General features: G+C 37.3%; 2 protein-coding genes across 9 annotated transcripts in view; one reads left to right on the top strand and one right to left on the bottom strand.

Moving 5' to 3' along the window:
* Positions 1–786, bottom strand: part of CARF (calcium responsive transcription factor) — an 87,944-nt gene extending 87,158 nt beyond the window's left edge. For all 8 annotated transcript variants that reach the window (XR_009403013.1, XR_009403011.1, XR_009403012.1 and 5 more), the window contains exon 1: positions 525–786. The gene's annotated coding sequence lies outside the window, so the exon portion shown is untranslated. The remainder of the gene's footprint in view (positions 1–524) is intronic.
* A 290-nt stretch (positions 787–1,076) lies between these two features.
* On the top strand, positions 1,077–20,734 carry WDR12 (WD repeat domain 12). Its single transcript, XM_059393233.1, has 13 exons — positions 1,077–1,407; positions 6,104–6,198; positions 9,891–9,985; positions 10,801–10,907; positions 11,810–11,925; positions 12,342–12,496; positions 13,815–13,860; positions 15,533–15,618; positions 16,691–16,831; positions 16,933–17,038; positions 17,200–17,332; positions 19,485–19,557; positions 20,337–20,734. The coding sequence occupies exons 1-13, from the start codon at positions 1,169–1,171 to the stop codon at positions 20,412–20,414; spliced, it is 1,470 nt and encodes a 489-aa protein (XP_059249216.1). The 5' UTR covers positions 1,077–1,168; the 3' UTR covers positions 20,415–20,734.
* Positions 20,735–21,337: the final 603 nt, after the last annotated feature.

Here is a 21,337-nt window from a genome sequence, read left to right as displayed (position 1 = left end):
AAAAAAAAAAAAAGGCAAAACAAAAAACACAAAAGCTATAAAGCGGGGCTCTTGGCTGTGCGAAGGACCACACACCAGGCGCTCCCGCCCAAGGGGTCTGGGTCCTTCTCCGCGGCGGTGGCGTGTCCTGGGGCTCAGCAACCCTTCCCCAGACACTTAATCTCCACCTTCTCCAGCCTGCCTTCCCGAGGCTCCCCGGCGCAGTCCCGGGAGGGGGTTAGTGGGCCTCATCGTGTGGGGCCCCGAAGAGGCCCCGAGGCGGGGCGCTGAAGTCACCACCCGGGCCCGACGACCGCAGGAGCCAGCGTTGCTCAGGGAGCAGGCTGGTCGGGAGGTGACGGGAGGAAGAGGCAGGAGGAAAGAAAGGGGGGTTGGGAGGTAGCGTCCCGTTCGTGGGCGCGGACAGCTCGGCCAAACCCCCAACTCCCCCAGTCCCGCCGCTTCCGAGAGCTCTACAGGGCGAGGAGGGAAGTCCACGAGGTGCCGGAGCGGAGGGGAGAAAATTCAAAACGAGTCTACTCAACCTCGTCTTGGCTCCGAGGCCCTGCCATGGAGACCAGCACAATGCGCAGGCGCATCCTTCTGAGAGCGCGCCGCGCAGTCCTGGGAGACTCGACCACTATCGGCCACCGTCGTTCGTTTCCTTTTTGAGTCTTTCTTTTTTTTTTTTTTTTTTTTGTAGCCCGGGCTCTCACCTGGATCTAAAGCCTGGAGCTAGAGGCGAGAACCCTCCGAAAGGTTCGGTAAAGTGAGGTTATGATTGGGATTATGCGTAAGAAACTAAAGACGTAAAGTCTTTCATAAATTAAAGTTGAAGGCAGAGGAAATATAATACATATCTGGCTGGGACTGGAAAAATTAAACGCCAATAAGATATCCGGAGGGCAGCATAGCAAAAGACTACAATTCCCAGTGGTCACGGCGCCTGAGAAGCGCAGCTTTCTGGGAGTGGTAGTTCTAGGAACTGTGTTTGAAGTATCGGTTCTGAGGACAACCTCAAAATGAAGAAGAGATAGAAGCAGTTTGAATCGGGCCTTTCCGTATCTCCATAATCGATCACAGGCCTAAATATATTTAAAGAAATACATTTTTAAAAACTTAGGGACACGCCGCCTTTAAATCTATGCTTCTCTCATCGATGAGTCCTAAATCTAGGAATAGGTAGTTGATGTGTGTGGGCTGGCTCTCTGGGTCGGGGCAGCCTCGTGGTTGTCTGGTTGCTGTGGAGGCCGGAGGGAGGAAAGCGGAAGCGGGGAAGGCTGCATCTTCTCGCGTCCCTGTGCGAGCTGATTCTGAGCTGCCTGCTTTTGTAACCGACCAGAGCGCCTGTAAGCTTCTGGAGACAAGTCTGTGTGTTCTCCTCGCCATGGCTCAGCTCCAGACACGCTTCTTCACTGACAACAAGAAGTAAGTAAGCGTCCTTTTCTTTCCTCTCCTCTCGCCTCCCTAGGATCCTTACCTAGAACTCCTTCCGTGTGACTTTGTGGAGCCTCAGTTGTCTTTGCTCTCAATTTCTCCCCGCTTTTTTCCCCCTCCCTTTTTTCCTGTACTCCTGTCTTGAGTGAGTTTCCCACTCGATCGGAAGCTCTACCTTGCCAGGATTTCTCCGGGATCGACCTCTGAGATCACAGATCCTTTTTTTTTTTTTTTTTTGGCCTGGCTTCTCAGGCTGTGGGTAATTTGAATTGCGAGTGTAGAGGGATCTGAAGAGCTTCAGGTTTGCTTCCTGAATGATGCACATACGTAATTTTTTAAAATGCACAATGGACCTAATTGTTACAGGCTGCCTGCTAGTGGTGTTTCACCGTTTGTGAAAACACAGGTTTGTTTTCTTAAGTAGGTGATCCACGATTCTTTTCTAAATCAGGCTAGAAAGTGGAACTCTGATTAGGGCGTTGGTAGAACCGGTTTTTGATAAAGACTGTAAAGTTAATTAAGTTGGTTATTTATTTATATATATAATTAAGTTAATAAATAATAAATTAATATTTATTTATATATATAAAAATAATTAAGTTGGTTTGTGTATTTATATATATGCTTACACATGGGTGCGTGCGTGTGTGTGTGTGTTTGTGCGTGTGAGCATTTTTGCTAATGGTCCCTAGGTCAGTAGCATTCATTTGAAACCTAATTGTATTCAGTCTTGCAGTGTATATTATACTATTACTTTTTCTTAGTGTCTCTTCAGCTACAGTGTAAGTTTTTTGGTAGTAGGGGACTGCGAATTATAGTCTTGGATTGACTGAGTCAACAAATGTTTGTCAAGTTCTTCCCATGCTGATGATATGTAATGAATATTTTTTGTATTAACGAGCTAATGTCAGTGGTAAACTAGAAAACTTCCACCTCAATTATGATTATGTCTTTGGTTCTTTTTAGCTTTATGAGTTGACTGGGTAAGTCATATTCACTCCTCTTGTATTTTGGCTTACAGGATACATAAATTGTATTATCAATGCACATGAGTATTTATACTAGGTCTAGATACTTTTTAAGGAAGGTCTACAATAGCATGAACACTATTTTTTTTCTAATTGAAATTCTTATTGAGATAATCATTGGTTCACATGAAGTTTAAGAAATAATAGACCACTATGTTTTAACCCCTGAGGTAAATGGATAAACATTATATATACGTTTGTGTGTGTGTGTTTTTAAATGCTTCAAAAAGGTAACAGAACCTAAAAATTAAGTTCTTGCTTCTTGCTTCTTATACATAGTATGTTCTGGTGAGTAAAATGGGGGGGGGGTAATTTTTTTGACATATATGTGTATGACTTACGTAAACGTGTGTATGAATTATGCTACTTTCTCCCCCTCATTTTACTGACCAAATAGTAAGCAAAGGGAAAAACTAAAAACTTCTTGGGAGTGTTTTCTCTTTTTTAAGATTTATTTATTTATTTTGGAGAGAGAGCGCTTTTGTGCAAGTCGGGGGAGAGGGAAAAGGGGAGAGGGAGAGAATTCCAAGCAGATTCCCCACTGAGCGTTGAGCCCAATGCAGGGTTTGATCTCACCACACATGAGATCATGACCTGAGCCAAAACCAGGAATCAAACGCCCAACCAAATGAGCCATTCAGGCACCCCCAGAAAAACCTAACACTTTAATTCTAGGTTTTGTTACCTTTTGGAGAACCTAAATCATTATTTACATTTTTTAAGGTATAATACATATAAATATAACTGTAGCCTTACTATTCAAAGTGTAGTTTGAAGATTAGCAGCATCAGCATCACTTAGGAGCTCATTAGAAAAAGTAGAATCTCAGATTCCACCTCAGATCTACTGATTGAGAATCTACATTTTAACAACATCTGAAACTCTCTACTTCATTGTGGCGAAAAGATTTATTGTATTATATCTTGATGAGCTCCTGGATTCTACCTTATCATCTTTTGAAACTTTTCTATTCCCATGACTAGGGCTTTAAATCATGCTTTAGACTTTTTTTTCTTAGAACAACTTTCTTGAGATGTAATTCACATACAACAGAATTCACACTTTTTTTTTTTTAAGGTTTTACTTATTTATTTGACAGAGAGAGAGAGAGAGAGATTAACAAGTAGGCAGAGATTCAGGAAGAGAGAAGGGGGGGAAGCAGATTCCCCACCAAGCAGGAAGCCTGATGCGGGACTTGATCCCAGGACCCTGAGATCATGACCTGAGCCAAAGACAGAGGCTCAACCCACTGAGCCACCCAGGCACCCCCAGAATTCACACTTTAAAGTGTCCAATATTGGGGCACCTGAGTGGCTCAGTCACTTAAGCATCTGCCTTTGACTCAGGTCATGATCCCAGACTCCTGAGATCCAGCCCCACATTGGGCCTCTTGCTCAGTGGAGAGCCTGCTTCTCCCTGTCCCTCTGCTGCTCCCCCTGCTTGTGCTCTCTCTCTCTCCCTCTCTTTCTCTGTTAAGTAAGTGAATAAAATCCTTCAATAAATAAAAATAAAGTGTCTAATATTTTCAAAATTATACAACCATTACCACAATTTTAGAACATTATTCACCACCTTTTAGCTATTACCCCCTAATCCTTCCAACCTGAGCCCTTGACAACCACTAATCTACTTTCTGTCTGTGGATTTGTCTGTTCTGAATTTCATATAAATGTGATTATATAGGGGTGCCTGGGTGGCTCAGTAGATTAAGCAACTGCCTTTGGCTCAGGTCATGATCCTGGGGTCTGGGATCTAGCCCTATGTCAGGCTCCCTGCTCACTGGGGATTCTGCTTCTCTCCCTGTGTGTGTGGTCTCTCCCTCTAGCTCTTACTCTGCCTCAAATAAATAAAATCTTTAAAAAAAAAAATTATATGTAGTCTTTTGTGACTGGCTTCTTTCACTTTCTTAGGATGATGTTTACAACATTCATCCGTTTTGTAATATGTATCAGTACTCATTCTTTTAAGATTTTATTTATTTATTTATTTGACAAATATACACACAGAGAGAAAGGGAACAGAAGCAGGGGGAGTGGGAGAGGGAGAAGCAGGCTTCCCGCCGAGCAGGGAGCCCAACGCGGGGCTCAATCCCAGGACCCTGGGATCATGACCTGAGTCAGAGGCAGACGCTTAACAACTTAGCCACCCAGGCGCCCCATCATTCTTTTTTGTGGCCAAATAATATTCCATTATATGGATATGGGATACCAAATTTTGTTTGCAGTTTTTAAGTTGATGGACATTTGGATTATTTCCACTTTTTGGCTATTATGAGTAGTGGTGATGTGAACTTTTGTGTACAAGGTTTTGTTGTTGTTTTTGTTTTAAAGATTTATTTGTTTGGGGGAGGGCAGAGTGAAAGTGAGCAGGGGAGAGGGGCAGAAGAAGAAGGAGAGTCTTTAGCAGACTCTGAGCTAAGCCTGGAGCCTAACATGGGGCTTGATCTCATGACCTGAGATAATGACCTGAGCTGTAACCAAGAGTCTGTGGCTTAACCAGCTGAGCCACCTAGGTGCCCCTGTGTACAAGATTTTGTGTGGTCATGTATTTTCATCTCTCTCGGGTATAGATGTAGAAGTGGAATTGCTGGATTAAATGGTAGTTTCATGTTTAACTTTTTGAGGAACTGCCAGGTTTTCCCAAAGCAACTGTACCATTTTACATTCCCATCACTAATGAATAAAGGTTTGAATTTCACCACTTCCTCACCAACACTTCGTTCTTTTTTATTATAGTTATTATAGTGACTGCACACTGATATTGTATGTTTAGATTTACATTTCCTTGATGAATAATGATGTGGAGCATCGTTTTCATGTGCCTGTTGGCCATTTGTCTATCTTCTTTGGAGAAATGTCTATTTTAATTCTTTGCCTGTTTTTTAAATTGTGTTGTCTTTTTATTATTGAGTTGTAAGTGTACTTTGTATATTCTAGATAAAAGTTCTTTATCAGAAACGTGATTTGCACATATTTTCTCCCATTCTCTCTTAGAATAGTTTTGTAATTTGACCCTTGTTGTGTGTTCCTCTAATCCAGTCTCAACAGTGCTGCCAGGAAGAGCTAATGAAACAAAATTCCAATGATATTTTTCTTTAATTAGGACTACTACAGTGATACCTCATTGCCTAGAGAAAGAAGTAAAAATTACTTCACATGCTGGATTAACCATTCTGTGCACATCTCCTTAACCTTACGTTTGGTCACTGTCTAGAGCAAAATCACACTTTGTGGAGTAGGCTGAGTTGGCAGTTTAGTAACTGTTAGCTATTGGTTACTGCTCTTCCTGCTGTTAGGCACCCCTTCTGTCTACCTCTGTTACTGACAAAGTCACTTTACAGATGTAACTTAAGAGTGATCTTCTTGTGCATTCTTTTATACCCTGTTTTTTTATCCTTTGGTTGAAATGACCTACAGCTTCTTTGTTCTCCCATTCTGTATATCACTTACGACATAGTTCTTGTGTACTTTTTTGTATTTTGATTACCAGACTCTGACCCTTTCTGAGAACAGAGATCATGTCCTAATTTATTTTTGTTAACTCCATTTAGCAAAATGTCTGGCATGTATTAGATACCGTTAAATACTTGTTGAATGAATAGATGCACACTTGTTAAAATATCTGTAGTTTGACGTTGATGTATCATTTCCTTTTTACAGATACGCGGTAGATGATGTTCCCTTCTCAATTCCTGCAGCCTCTGAAATTGCTGACCTTAGTAACATCATCAATAAATTGCTGGAGGCCAAAAATGGTGGGTATCAAGGCTTTGAGAAGTTAGGAGAGGGTGCAGTGCCACAAACTACACTATAAAATATATCACATTTTTATTTTATTTCCTCCCTTTGTAGCCTTATTTTATGATACTGTATGCATTTTGTAATGGTAAAAGTTATAAATTGTAACATGGGTTTTCCTGCTGCATGATGCTTTTTCAAGTGCTTTGAAATAGAAGTTTTTGGAAAAAATTATTTTAGTTTAATTTGTTTTTAAGGCAATATGGTGATTGAGATTTGGGAATAATATTTTAGTGTAATAGTTATGACATTGTGATTGTGCTAGGAAGGGCTCGGATGGGTAGACATAGAATAAGCATCTAGGTGCTTGGGTCTTAACTTAAGAGCTATACTTATACAAAGCAAAATGACAATATCACTATTTGAGTATTTTGTGTAATAACAGATGCCAATATTACTACTGGTATTTTTTCAAGTATTTAGAATTCATTGAAAAATTAATGGATAAAGATTTATAAAGGGTATCAAGTAAAACATTCAAAAGATGTAAATATTAGGGGCGCCTGGGTGGCTCAGTGGCTTAAAGCCTCTGCCTTCGGCTCAGGTCATGATCCCAGGCTCCTGGGATCGAGCTCCGCATTGGGCTCTCTGCTCACCGGGGAGCCTGCTTCCCTTCCTCTCTCTCTGCCTGCCTCTCTGCCTATTTGTGATCTCTGTCTGTCAAATAAATAAAATATTTTAAGAAAAAAAAAGATATAAATATTAAATATATGCTGTTGTGTGAAAATAAATTATTAGCCCATAAAATTAATATGAACAAAGTATGCAAAAATATCGATGAAACAAGATTGGTCATGGGTTAATAATTGTTAAAATTGGATGAGAGGTATGTGAAGGTTTATTACTCTCTTCTTTTGCTTATGTTTGACATTTTCTATAATCAGACTTTTAAAAAATTGATGAAATCATACATAAAATAGAAGATTTAAACAGAAAAATTGAGAATAACATAAAGCATGATCTTTAAAAATAAAACTTGTCTGAGCACCTGGGTAGCTCAGTTGTTTGAATGTCTGCCTTCAGCCCCAGTCATGATCCAGCCCTGGGATGGAGCCCCACCTCCACCTCCCTGCTCAGCAGGGAGCCTGCTCCTCCCTCTCCACTCCCCCTCCTTGTGCATGCTCTCTCCCTCTCTCTTGCTCTCTCAATATCTCTGCCAAATAAATAAATAAAATCTTTAAAAATATAAAATAAACTTTAAAAATATAAAAATATTCTTGCTTCCAGATGGTGATGTCATTGACAAGTTTTGTTTTTATTTTATTTTTTTAAAGATTTTATTTACTTATTTGAGGGAGGGAGAGAACAAGTGGGTTGAGAGGCAGAGGAGGAAGCATGCTCCCCGCTGAGGGGGGAACCTGATGCAGGTCTCGATCCTGGGACTCTAGGATCATGACCTGAGCTGAAGGCAGACACTTAACCTACTTACTGAGCCACCCAGGTGCCCCAAAGCAAGCATATTTTTAAACAGATGTTTCTTTTTTTTTTTTTATTTTCAGCATAACAGTATTCATTATTTTTTCACCACACCCAGTGCTCCATGCAATCCGTGCCCTCTACACCCAGCAAGGAGCCCAACAGCTCCACCACCTGGTACCCCAACCCCCCCCCACCCCCCACTCCCCGTCACTGAAGTAAACAGATGTTTCTGATACTTCAGCGTTCTTTTGATTCTACCCTAGCTGGAGGAATGGAGAGGTGAGAGTTATAAACTAATGCCTGATTTTTTTCTCCTTCTCCATCTTCAAATAGTCCCATAATTTTTTTTGTTTAGTGTGAGATGATGTTTTGTTTTCCTTTTCTTTTTTTAGTAATCTCTACATCCAATGTGGGACTTGAATCATGACCCCTAGAACAAAAGTCTCATGGTCTTCCAACGCAAGCAGCCAGATATTCCTGACATGTTTTTGAACAACTTTTTTTTTTTTTTGGTGGGGCATGTGGCAAGGTCTGCAATGTTTTCATTACTAGCAAGCTGTTGTTTTTCATTCAGAGCTATTCATGTAACATTTCCCATTGGTCTTTGTCTTTACTTCCATCTGTTGATGTATAGAGATTTTGATACATAGTTACTTCTAAGTTGCCTGACTATCATATATTCTTATTGAAAAAAATATCTCAACTATAATAATAATTCTCCTAATAGGGGCGCTTGGGTGGCTCACTTGGCTAAGCCTCTAGTTCTTGATTGCAGCTAGGGTCATGATCTCAGGGTCATGAGATTGAGCCTTGTGTTGGGCTCCTTGCTGGGTGTGGAACCTGCTTGGGATTCTCTCTCCTTCTACCTCTCCCCACCAACTCACACTTTCTCTCTTTAAAAAAAAAGAAAAAAGAAAAAAAGAATTATTCTTGCAATAGATGCTTTGCATTACCAGTATATGGATATATGGATGTTTGTTATTGCCCAAACAGTTGCATATTTTTCTAAATTTGTAGAATGAACATTGGTTTCTTTTTTAATAAATTAAGTGATAAAGTCATTGCTCTTGAGTTGAAGATGCAAATGATTCAGATTTCAGATTTTTAAAAAGCAACAATCCAAATAATCAATAAGAGTTTTTTCAGAAATATCCTAGCTAATAAATGCAATAAAAATGAAGAATTTTTAGCATTTTGTAACTCCAAGTGAAATAATGGGTAGTGATTATCAATAACTGATAAAACTATTAATTAGTTAAAAGACTGACAGAATATTATGATGGATGAGATAAGAGGGACATTATCAGAGCTCAGATACAGATTTTTTCACATCAAAGAAACAGATCAAGATAATACACTTCCAGATGTGATGCGATAGGAGACACATAATACTATGTGTAAATATTCTTACCCCCTAAAAACACACCTGAAATCTAATCAAGTGTTTAGGTCTGCCTAGTGTACAGGACATGTACGTGGTAGAGGAAACATGCTAATGGATACCATGGAGATGTAATCAAATCCAGAATGAAGACAGATGGCCTAGTTTCTTTTACAAATAAATGCCAAGGGATAAAAAGGAGGAGGGAAAAATGTTAAAGATTAAATAAGACCTATTAATCAAATATAATGTGTGGACTTTGGATGCTGATTCTAAAGAACTCACTGTAAAAAGACATTCATGAAACCAGGAAGCATGAACATTGGCTATTTAATATTAAGAGGAATAATGATTAAATTTTTTAACATTGCCACTATCTTTTTAAGTCCTTATATTTTAGAAATACGAACTAAAGCATTTACAGATAAAATTATAGCATTGCAAGGGTTTGATTTTAAAATAAATCAGCAGAGGAGTGGAATGAGGTATATAGATGAAGCCCATTAGTTGGTAATTGTCATCATATGTGATAGAGATGAGGTTTCATAATGTTATTCCTACTTTTGTATATATTTGGAATTATCCATAGAATAAAAAGGTTTTTTAAATAGAGATAATTATACCAACACCACCGATAAAAAATTATACCGACAGAAGAAAGTACTCTGTTCTTAAAAATCACATCGCATACTGGAATACATGGCCCAGTTATGCCATAGAGAAATTCTGGAGACACTCCCAGGCCACACTGGGATAAAAGGTACCTGTTTATTTGGGGGTTTCTAATATATCTCTGCTGATGTTACTTCAGGTTCTAAGAGTGATCATTTTGTTATGCATTTTCTTTAGAGTTCCACAAACATGTGGAGTTCGATTTCCTTATCAAGGGTCAGTTTCTGCGAATGCCTTTGCTCAAACACATGGAACTGGAAAACATCTCCTCAGTAAGTTCAAATGTTTACCTGCTGTATTTTATGTCCAGTGTTTTCAGATAATGTGGAAAGCTTTTAGAATCACCTGTGTCTTTAGCAACCCCAAATTTTTTTGATTATTGTTTTTTTCTAGAAATTTGAACTTTAGTTTTTCTGTATTCAGTTTTGAAATCCCCTCATCTGAAGGTGTATTAGGAAATGCAGGTGAACCAATATGGGAAGGAACTTTCGTATTTATGGAAGAATTGTCAAGAAAGGGAATAGCAAATATATGTTTACTGCTAATAAAGTTGTACAAAATGATTGTGTACATATAAAAACTACGGGTTAGGTTATTGGAATTTAGAGTGGTTCCCCCTTCCTCTAATTTTTAAAGTTCCCTTACTATTGCTTTTATAATTTATAATTGCTTTTATACTTTTAGGCAGGTTTTAGAACTGTGATAAAATTACAATTTATCATTTTAACCATCTTTAAGTGTATAATTCAGTGGCATTATATACATTCATAGTAATATGCATGCATCACTACTGTCCATATCCAGAACTTTCCCGTCATCCTCATTAAACAGGATGCTTTTATGATTTTGATTTTATTTTTGAAAGTTTCTTATAGTCTCCCCTCCACCTACCCTGCACCTTTGGCATAAATTTTCCAAGGTCATTAATGTTTTTAATAGTACTTTTAGGTCAGATGAAGTTTTTCACCTTCACATGGCTCCAAATTTTTGGAGTTATGTGGGGACTGACATGAAGGAGACCTGTTAATAGTGTACAATTTTAAAACTGTACTGCCCGATTGATTTCTGTTTATTTCTCTGTGTCTAGGAAGAGGTTGTGGAACTGGAATATGTGGAGAAGTACACTGCTCCCCAGCCAGAGCAATGCATGTTCCATGATGACTGGATCAGTTCCATCCAAGGGGCAGAGGAATGGTACTGCCGTATGAATGTTCTTCTGTCCATGCCACCTCCTGCAGTCTTTTTAAGTGTACTGTGTGAATATTCTTCTCCGATTGACTGTGTTCTTTGTAAAAGTAATTTTGTGATATATGTCTTGATGACCATGGTGAAGATCTCTCCTTCACTTTATTTAAGAAGAAACATATCTATTAATAGGTTTTCTGTTCTGTCTCAAGATGTTGTATTGACATTTGTCAGTATATTGGGTAAGACAAGTGTCTTAGGGTATTTGTTTTATTTCAGTGTGTTGCTTATTAGACCAAAGATATAATTTGTTTCACAGAGGAGAAAAGAACTTTTATAGCCACAAATCTCCTAGGCTGTTACCATGAAGATGCAGATCATGTTATTTTGGGACTAACAAAGGCAGACTAGATTCGAGCAGGTATACATGGCAAACCCTCACTGGCCATACTTGTAGAAAAGCATCTTAGTGAGTGAATCATAGTACAAGCTTCCTTCCTTCAAAGAATATCTTCCTGGAGTTGTTTCCCAAGTAATTTTTTTTACTGGTTTTACTTTTACTTTAGGTGATTTTGCTGTTTTTCTATTAAAAAGTTTTCACTGGTTAAGTACAAAGGACTGTTAGGCTTTATAAGTAAGTTCCCTGGGAGTTATAGTGTTGACAACAGTAATGAAAATGAAATCTAGGATTTTTCAGTTACATTTTTATTTTTAGGAGGTCATGAAAAGTCAAACATAACCTCTTCTAATCTATTTGGGTGTGTTTTGAAATCTTAGTCTTCATGCTAAAAAAAAAAAATTAAGTATAATCCTGAAGGTTTACTTTGTCATTACTTTAGAAATATACTTGATTGCAGGTTTTGAAAAAGCTGCTTTTTGTATTTTATGTTTTTTTTTTTTTCTCTTCATAGGATCTTAACTGGTTCTTATGATAAGACTTCTCGGATCTGGTCCTTGGAAGGAAAGTCAATAATGACAATTGTGGGACATACAGACGTTGTAAAAGATGTGGCCTGGGTGAAAAAAGGTTAGGACTCTTTGCCTAAACTGAAAGGAATCCTGCATAGGAAATTGGAAATAAGCCATTTTCAGTGCTGGGGCAGAATGGAGATGGTGTTGGAAGTGCCTCAATGCCTCAGTTTTTGTGAGGCCTTTCAAAAATAAAATGTTCAAGAAGAAAAAGATTATGTAAGAAAATCTGTAAGTGGTAGAGTTAAATCCCTACGTACAACAGATAAAATATACTTTCAAGTTAATACTGTGTTAAACTCCTATTTTATAGTATTTTTGAAGGATCATCCTTTTATACCATGTTACTTCTTTTTCTAAGATGGCTAATGTCTTTCTCAAGAACAAAAAAATTTGATTCTTCAGTTTCAGAACACAATGTATTTTAAAATTTTGTACTAATTTGTTCTTATTCTTCTCTTCTCCTCTCTTCAGATAGTTTGTCTTGCCTACTACTGAGTGCCTCTATGGATCAGACGATTCTCTTATGGGAGTGGAATGTGGAGAGAAACAAGGTGAAAGCCCTGCACTGCTGCAGAGGTCATGCCGGAAGTGTGGACTCTATAGCTGTTGATAGCACGGGAACTAAAGTAAGTAGCTAGTGTGTTGTACTAGTTGTACTAGTTGTACTACTACTAGTACTAGTACTGTTGAATTAAAGTTTGAGCTTCTTACTCAAAAATTTTTTTCTTCATGTATTCATTGTGATAGTCCTACTTTCATAATAGTTGATAATTAGCAAATATGATTTTGAACCCAAAGTAAATAATCTTAAAAGAAGAGATATATTTACTTCCTCAGTCTGGGTTTCTCTAGTTTAGACTTTATGTAAACGGCAGAAATTTTATGAAATCAGGTAAACAAGGGGTGTGACATTCTTTAATCACAGTGATTGACACTTTCAGTCTTCAGTGCTTCTCAGTACTGTCATCAATTGAAAATGTCTAGTTGATCATCTAAGCCTTAGTGTACATTAAGGTTAGTGTTAATAGAGGTGGTTTTACTAGTATTGCTGATTTACTTTATCCTGACAAAATGGTCCAAGTTAGTTAAAAGGAAACAAGCCTGAGTACAACACTGTATGACTTCGGAAGGGTTACAGATTCTCTTGCCATTTGAAAGTTCCCTAAAGCACATTGAAAATTTTGGATTGGGGAATGTTTCTTCAGCGTTTCTTTGCTAGTTAGCATAACAGAAGACATTTCATGCATTCAGAGGTGAAGATTTATGATTATTCATATTGAGCCATAAATGAGGTTTACATATTGTCAAGTCAAAACCTAAATGAATTAGTCATATCCTATCTCTTGGCCATAAGGGATAGAAACTCATCTTGAACATTTTTCAGCTTAAAAGATTGTGAAGTCCATGAAGAAGTGAACAATCACATCACCAGCATTTGGGTCTTAGGAACCAAAGAGTTGAGCTTGAATGTGGCCAATATTCCCCGCCCCAACCCCATCTCTCTAAGCTGACTTTATTCTCTTTCACCTCTAACTGGCTTTTTCCATGTGGCAGTAAAACCTGGCTTTCAGTATTCCTAGGTTTTACATCCTATACCATCTGTCCCTGAAAAAAGACTAACTTCAACTCTCTGGAACACAAGTTCTCCAAAAAAGGTCCCAAAGGAAGAAGGGACATGTGTGCACAGTGTAGACCAGCTGCCCACCTCAGTCTTAGCACCATAGCCCAGGTGCAGGGCCATGTAACAACGGTAGCTCCTTCCGTTGCCAAGAGATTTAGGATACAACTTTCAGGAGACTAGGAAGCCTCCTATCATCAGTGTAGATGATACCGTAATAGTAAAGGATTTAAGAACAAAGTAAAGGTTTTAAGTTAGAAAAAGAAGGCAAAAAATATGGTAAATTATGTTACATACTCTTTTTCTCTTTATATATATCTTTTTAGTTTTGCAGTGGCTCCTGGGATAAGATGCTAAAGATCTGGTCTACAGGTAAATACTTGTTGTACTTTGACTTGTTAATGGAGTTTCAGGAATTTCAGTGAAAGACTATTTAACACAGATTTTTCCATAAAAATGGACCCGAGCTTTTGAGGATACAGATAAAGGAGCATGTAGAGAAAAATTAATATACTTCTTTAAACACATTTAAAAATGTGTTTCTGTCTACCACCCTCTGATTTACTGAACCAAGTCACTGAATTGCTGCAAGTAACCAACAACACAATTGATACAGTAGGACATAACTGCCTTAGTTCTCAGAGTTCTCATATTCTGGAACCTGGCAATTGAAATACCTTCTGAGTCATTTTGATACACTCCAATATTAGAGAAATTTCTTTTAAGAAATGTAAGCTTTTAAGAAAGTTAAGCTGATTTACTTAAAAAAAATTTTTTTTTTTTCTGGTTATACTTACAAAAAAAAAAAATTTGAATGCAGTTTTACCAAACTTAATTTTTTAACTTTGGAAACGTAGAAGGAACAATTAGAGGAGAAAGAGTTGGAGGAGGGAGGAGTCTTAGAGGAAGGTGCCTTGACAATAGTGAGGAGGAAAAAAGGGGAAGACCCACAGATATTTAAATGAAAAAGAACTAATAGTCTAGAATTATTTAAACAGGTAAACAGAGCAAAATCGCTGTTACTTCTGAGGGAATCTCTGTATTATGGTACAATACCCTAAATACAGTTCACAAAGTAGAGTTGGGGGAATCAAGAAAAGCTTGAGCGGTATAAGGTGGCGGGAAATATAGATATCATTTCAGAAGATTTCCCAGTAATGCTTAAAGAAAACAGTTTCTTTTCTTTTCTTTTTTTTTTTTTTTAAGGTTTATTTTAGAAAGAGAGAGACAGTGTGCAGTAATGAGGGCCAGGGCAAAGGGGGAGAGAGAGAGAATCTCAAGCAGACTTCCTGGCAGGTGCGGATCCTGAAGCTCTGAGATCGTGACCTGATCCAAAATCAGGAGTTGAACACTTAACGGACTGAGCCGCCCAGGCGCCCCTTAAAGCAAACAGTTTTGAGGCAGAAAGTTATTAGGATAATTTTTCCTTTCATGAAATATTTTACTGTCTGAAATACTTTTAATTCATTGTTAGGAAAGTGAAATAGTCATGAAAAATAAACATGACTGGATTGTATCTCATTTTAATGTGTTTGTTTAACCTTGCCATTCCTTCATAAAACAAATGCAATTTGAGCAAACTATCCTACAACTAATAGTAAGCAGTATTTCATAGATATGGTAAAGTGAATAATCATAAAGATGATCTTAAAGACATAGCAAAATATCAAACTGGTTAGACTTTAGGATTTTAGTGTACTCTGTTTTTTGCTTTCTCCTTTTGGAAGATTGATAACCTAACCCGGGTATTGTTTTTACATATAAACTTCTATTAACCAGAATAAAGAGGAATATCCATTCCCTAACCAGTTGAGATAACACGGAGAAAACATATACCCAGAAAAATAAGAAATCTTTTAAGACTGTTGATAATCAGGGAGTGCCTGGCTGGGTAAGGTGGTAGAGCATCCAACTCTTGATCTTAGGATCATGAGTTCAAGCCCCATGTTGGGTGTAGGGGTTACAGTCAATCAATCAATCAAACGTTGCAATTAATATTTACCATAAATTTTTCACATATCAAATCTAATTCTCTGTGATACAGTTCCTACAGATGAAGAAGATGAAATGGAGGAATCCACAAATCGACCAAGAAAGAAACAGAAAACAGAGCAGTTGGGACTAACGAGGGTAAGTATTTTTGCACTAAGAGCTAAGAGTGATTTTTATATTTTTAAGGGGTTTAAAAAACAAAGAACATACAACAGAGACTAGAGAGGCTAAAATACTCTCTCGATCTTTATGAGAAACTGCTGATCTCTGATATAAGCCCCTTACATTACAGATGAGATGATAATATTTAAGGAGGTTAAATATAACAGAGTTATAGAAGTAGATTCGGTCTCCCTTTTCAGAAATCTTTCCCCTCTCCTTCATTTGTTCCTTATATTTAAGATAGACATTGCACCTAGTTTGGGGATTTTAATTTGAGAAAAACATTAGAGATTTTGGAGTACTAATAAATGAACCATGAGCATTATTTAAAGAGTGGACAATAGGTATTGAGGAAAGGGTGAGAATAACCTCTTGAGATTCATTTACTTGGAGGAGTGAGGGAAAAAATGGCAGCACCTTGACTCAAACATAGATCTCTCTGACCCCAGAGCTTTTCAGCTGACTTCTACATATGACATGTCCATATGAGAGAATTAAGTTAGGGTTAATATTAAACTTTTCAAAGTAAAAAGCAGAACAGTTGAGAAAGCATCAGGATATAGAGGAAGGACCACAAATTTGGGAGTAATATTTGGGTTCAAACTTAAATCCGCCATGTATAAGCTGTATGACCTTGAGCAAGTTCTCTTTCTCCACTTCAGTGTCTTCACCTATAAAATAAAAACACGTACCTGGGGGCGTCTGGGTGGCGCAGTGGGTTAAAGCCCCTGCCTTCCCCTCAGGCCATGATCCCAGGGTTCTGGGATCAAGGCCCGCATCGGGCTCTCTGCTCAACAGGGAGCCTCCTTCCTCCTCTCTCTCTGCCTGCCTCTCTGCCTACTTGTGATCTCTCTCTGTCAAATAAATAAATAAAATCTTAAAAAAACAAAACACGTACCTGTTTTGGAGGATTGTCGTAAAGAAGAAATAAGGCAGGATATGAAAGCTAAAGCATCGGGCATATGGGCTTCACAAGTAAATAACTCCTATTGTTGTTTCAATTATTCTAAACTGAAAATGCTTTTCCTTTTGGGTATCTTATTTCTAGACTCCCATAGTGACCCTCTCTGGCCATAAGGAAGCAATTTCTTCAGTTCTGTGGTCAGATGCTGAAGAAATCTGCAGTGCATCTTGGGACCACACAATTAGGGTGTGGGATGTAGAGTCTGGCAGTCTTAAGTCAACTTTGGTAAGACATAAATTCAGTGATTCTCTGTTAAACTTTGAGCTTCTAAAGATGGTTATTTCTAGCCCACCATGGTTAAATGTTCTTTCCTCTTTGTTTTTCAGACAGGAAATAAAGTGTTTAATTGTATATCCTATTCTCCACTTTGTAAACGTTTAGCATCTGGAAGCACAGATAGGCATATCAGACTGTGGGATCCTCGAACTAAAGGTAAGTTCTGTAAATCACTGGTGGAGAAATATGTGTAAATAACATGTTTCTCCTCACACTAGAGATGTGCATGAAAAGATAAATTTCTACAAACATTGTTTTGGGTTCTGCCTACTTCTCTTCTAAAATTCAATAATTATTATCTTTTTTATTTTGTTCAGATGGTTCTTTGGTGTCGCTGTCCCTAACCTCACATACAGGCTGGGTCACATCATTAAAGTGGTCTCCTACCCATGAGCAGCAGCTGATTTCAGGTTCTTTAGATAACATTGTCAAACTGTGGGATACAAGAAGGTAAATCCTATTTATAATCTACAAAGAAAATAACATTGATTACCTATTATATACAGAGAAAATGAAATGAATGCTGAAAAGATTATCCAGAAGCAGAAGGGTAAAAGAAAGGTTTTTGGTTATATAACCTGAGTTGATAAATATTGGTATCAGAAAGAAAAGCCAGGGTCAAAGGGATTTTTATTTACTTGAGAGACAGAGACAGAGGGATCAGAAGCAGGGGAGTGGGAGAGGGAGAAGCAGACTTAGCCGAGCGGGGAGCCCAACATGGGACTCAATCCCAGGACCCTGGGACCCGAGCCGAAGGCAGATGCTTAACAACTGAGCCACCCAGGCGCCCCTCAAAGGGATTTTCTTCATGTTGATAGGTTATTTTTTGCATTCTGAAAAAGATTATCTTATTTTTAAAGATTTTATTTATTTATTTGGCAGAGAGGCAGGCATAGAGAGAGGGAGGAAGCAGGCTTCCCACTGAGCAGAGAGCTTGATGTGGGGCTTGAGCCCAGGACCCTGAGATATGACCTGAGCCCAAAGGAGAGGCTTAACCCACTGAGCCACCCAGGTATCCCTGAAAAAGATTATCTTGAACCTTAATATAAATATGATATAGAAGGCCAGTGGTCTCTGAATAAATGAAACTATAATCAAATAATAAATCATATGGTAATAGAAAATTAGGTAAAAAATACATAATTTAAAAGATAAGTAGACTTTAGTTTCTTTTTTGATACTGTTACATACAGAGAGAGAGAGAGTACCCTCAATGAAATGCATACACAGTTTACTTACATATTTTTAGAAGTAGAATGGAGAGACAGTAATCAAATACATGTTTGTTGTTTGCCTAAATCAGTATTCTGACATCCTTACACTACCTTGTGCTGCATGATTTGTTAACATCTATAAGGCTGTTTACATTGAATTTTAGTTGGATACTTTATGTTGCAGTTAGCATATGGTTTCTGTTAATAGTAGTAAGTGCTTTGAAGAAAATTTAGGAATGGGCTCTTCTTGAAAGTTATTTTCCGGTGAACTGAACAATGGGAAGGCAATAGTCAGCCACAAATCATGGTTAGAGGGAATACCAGATAAGGTATGGAAAATCTTGGGGTGCCTGGGTGGCATTGTTAAGTGTTTGCCTTCGGCTCAGATCATGATCCCAGGGTTGTGGAATCGAGCCTCTCATCGGGCTCCCTGTTCAGCAGGAAGCCTGCTCTCCTTCTCCCACTCCCCCTGCTTACGTGCCCTCTCTCACTGTGTCTCTCTCTGTCAAATAAATAAATAAAAACCTTCCCAAAAAAGTGTGGAACATTTTGGCATGTTGGGAAAATAGCCAGAGGGCCAGTGTTGATGGGATGGCGTAAGCAAGAAGAGTGGCAGGAGATGAAGCAGGTAGTGGTTGTACTGAGCAGGGCCCTATGGCCATGGTAAGGAATTTGAGGTCCATTCTAAGTATAATGTGGAAGGCTTTGTGGGTGCTCTAAAGAGGTTGGAAGAATGGAAGCAGAGGGGTTCTAGGTTGGATTCTAGGTATATTTTAAAGACAGCTCTTTGGCAGGATTGGCTCATGGACAGACTATGGAAATAGGAATCAAGGGATAATGTCCATTATTTTCTGCCTGAGCAATTGGGTCATTACTAATGCAACTTACTGTGATGGAAAAGAGTAAAGAAACAAGTTTATGAGGGAAAAATACAGAGTTTTGGTTGTTTTATTAAATTTATAGTACCCATAAGACATACAGATGATGGGCATTGGATATGCATATCAAAATCAGGGCAGAAGTTTGGGCTAAAGATATAAACTTGAGAGTTATCAGCATATATATGGATGGACAAAGGATATATAAAGCCATGATTTGAGGATAAAAGAAAATTAATCAAGGAAGTGTGAAAATGTCTGATTATGAATAAGTATTTATAAATAATAGCATTTTTCCTGAATATTTGTTGTAATAAATCTCTGTATTCTGCTAATGATAGGGGAAAATCAGGAGAGATGGTCAAGTAAATACTCAGGATCTTAGGATTAACTGGTTATTGGGGCAAGGATGATATAGTCTGTAAAGTTTTCAGAAAAAATTGCAATTAGTCATAAATGTTTTTTAATGTTGTAAAATGCATATAACATGGTAGTACTTTGATCTTTTAGTTGTAAGGCTCCTCTCTATGATCTGGCTGCTCATGAAGACAAAGTTCTGAGTGTAGACTGGACAGACACAGGGGTAAGAACTTACTAGTTATTTGGTAAAGAGGAAAAATAGAGAATCTGGTGTGTGTATTTAAGCAGTTACTAATTTCAATGTGGCTGATAATTATAATTCTGTATTCTAAGTTTCCCTTAATATTATTTGTAAAAATCTCACATCTCAAAGAAGAAACAAATCTCTTCTTAATAATTAGTAAATAAAATTTGAAAGTTTTGAAGCAGTTTTTTTCTCAAGTATTTTAATGAAATGTTTTAAGTCCATAAATTTGCTCCATTAAACCAATTAGTTCTAAGTATTTCTCACTTCAAAAAAATCTTGCAGAGTAAGTCTAGACTATAAAATGTGCTTAAAGAATTACAGTTCACTCATTTTTATATATAAATATATTAGCTGTTATTGTTGAAGAATTCTTTCCAAATACAGGTCCTAGGGCTGCTTGAATAAGTTATGATATCCATTTACCTGCAAACAATTAAGATACTTTCCTATAAAACTTTATTTTCTTAAATAGATAAAACTATATCACCCCTAAAACTTTTAAATTTTATTACCTTTCTTAACAAATACCTCATAGGAAGTACAATAGCATATCATGCCTCAACCGAATTTAAATGATCACTTTTAAAGTTTTTATATAGTGTATTATAATATGGTAGTGAAAATTGATGTAAGTGGTCCATTTAAGTATTACTCTAAATTATTCCTTCTGTAATCAGAATCATCAGTATTTATGTTTAACTATCATATGAAATAATTATGTTTACTTACATATTTTTTTCTCTTCCTTTACACAGTTACTTCTGAGTGGAGGAGCAGACAATAAACTGTATTCCTACAGATATTCACCTACTACTTCTCATGTGGGGGCATGAACGTGAATGATAAATTTGACTACAGAGATTGTTTCTGTAAATGAAATTGATCAAGAAGCCCCATATTACATCAGTGATGGTTCAGAAAGCAGCCTCTTTAAGTTTATACAATGTTTTCACCCTTGATAATAGCTATCACTGTCTTTTTATTTTGTATTTATTATACAATAGTTTGTGTTGTTAAAATATAAAACGTGACCTGCCCTCTCTGCCATTAACTCTTGAAGCTAAACAGAGTTCCTTTCACAGGCATTGCTTTGAAGTAACATTTGCTTTTGAAATGCTGTAAAAACTTATATTAAAAATAGAGTAATTTTCCAGTGAAATAGAGATTTTATTTCTGTTGGGAAACTTAAGTTTTCCAATGTTAGCTGTTTAAAAAAAGGATCTTAAGGAAACTAATAAATTCTAATAGAGAAAAAATTAGAAATACAATTTGTTTTAGGTAAGATAAGTGATGTCTAACTATAATAAGACTTTGTGGGTATTCAGAACATTAAAACATGTAGATGCTGCCAATTAAGAGTTTGTTGACATATTTTAAGTGAAGTATTAAAGATATGTTAGATATCTATTAAAGACTTATTAGAATCCTTTGTATTAAAGATATGTTAGAATCCTTTAGAAATTGCATACAGATTTCATGGTAACCAGGAATCTTTCTCCCAGCCTTTCCTTGTATAGAATAGAATTTTTAGACAAAACCTTCCAGTCAGTATTAGATAATAAACATTCTATAAATTTTATATCATTAGCATTTATCTTAATGAATATGTTATATACCAAATATTTAAAGTAAGTATCTTCTTAAAGTGTGACGTCCATCTTTAATGGATTGGTATTCCTCAAGCAGAGCACTTCAGCCTCTAATATATGGAGAATAAGGTTGGTCTCATTACAGACTGTAATGCAGTGTATCTCAT

This window comes from Mustela nigripes, chromosome 3 (assembly GCF_022355385.1).
Source record: "Mustela nigripes isolate SB6536 chromosome 3, MUSNIG.SB6536, whole genome shotgun sequence".
Lineage (NCBI taxonomy): Eukaryota > Metazoa > Chordata > Mammalia > Carnivora > Mustelidae > Mustela > Mustela nigripes.
This window is presented reverse-complemented; position numbering and strand designations above follow the sequence as displayed.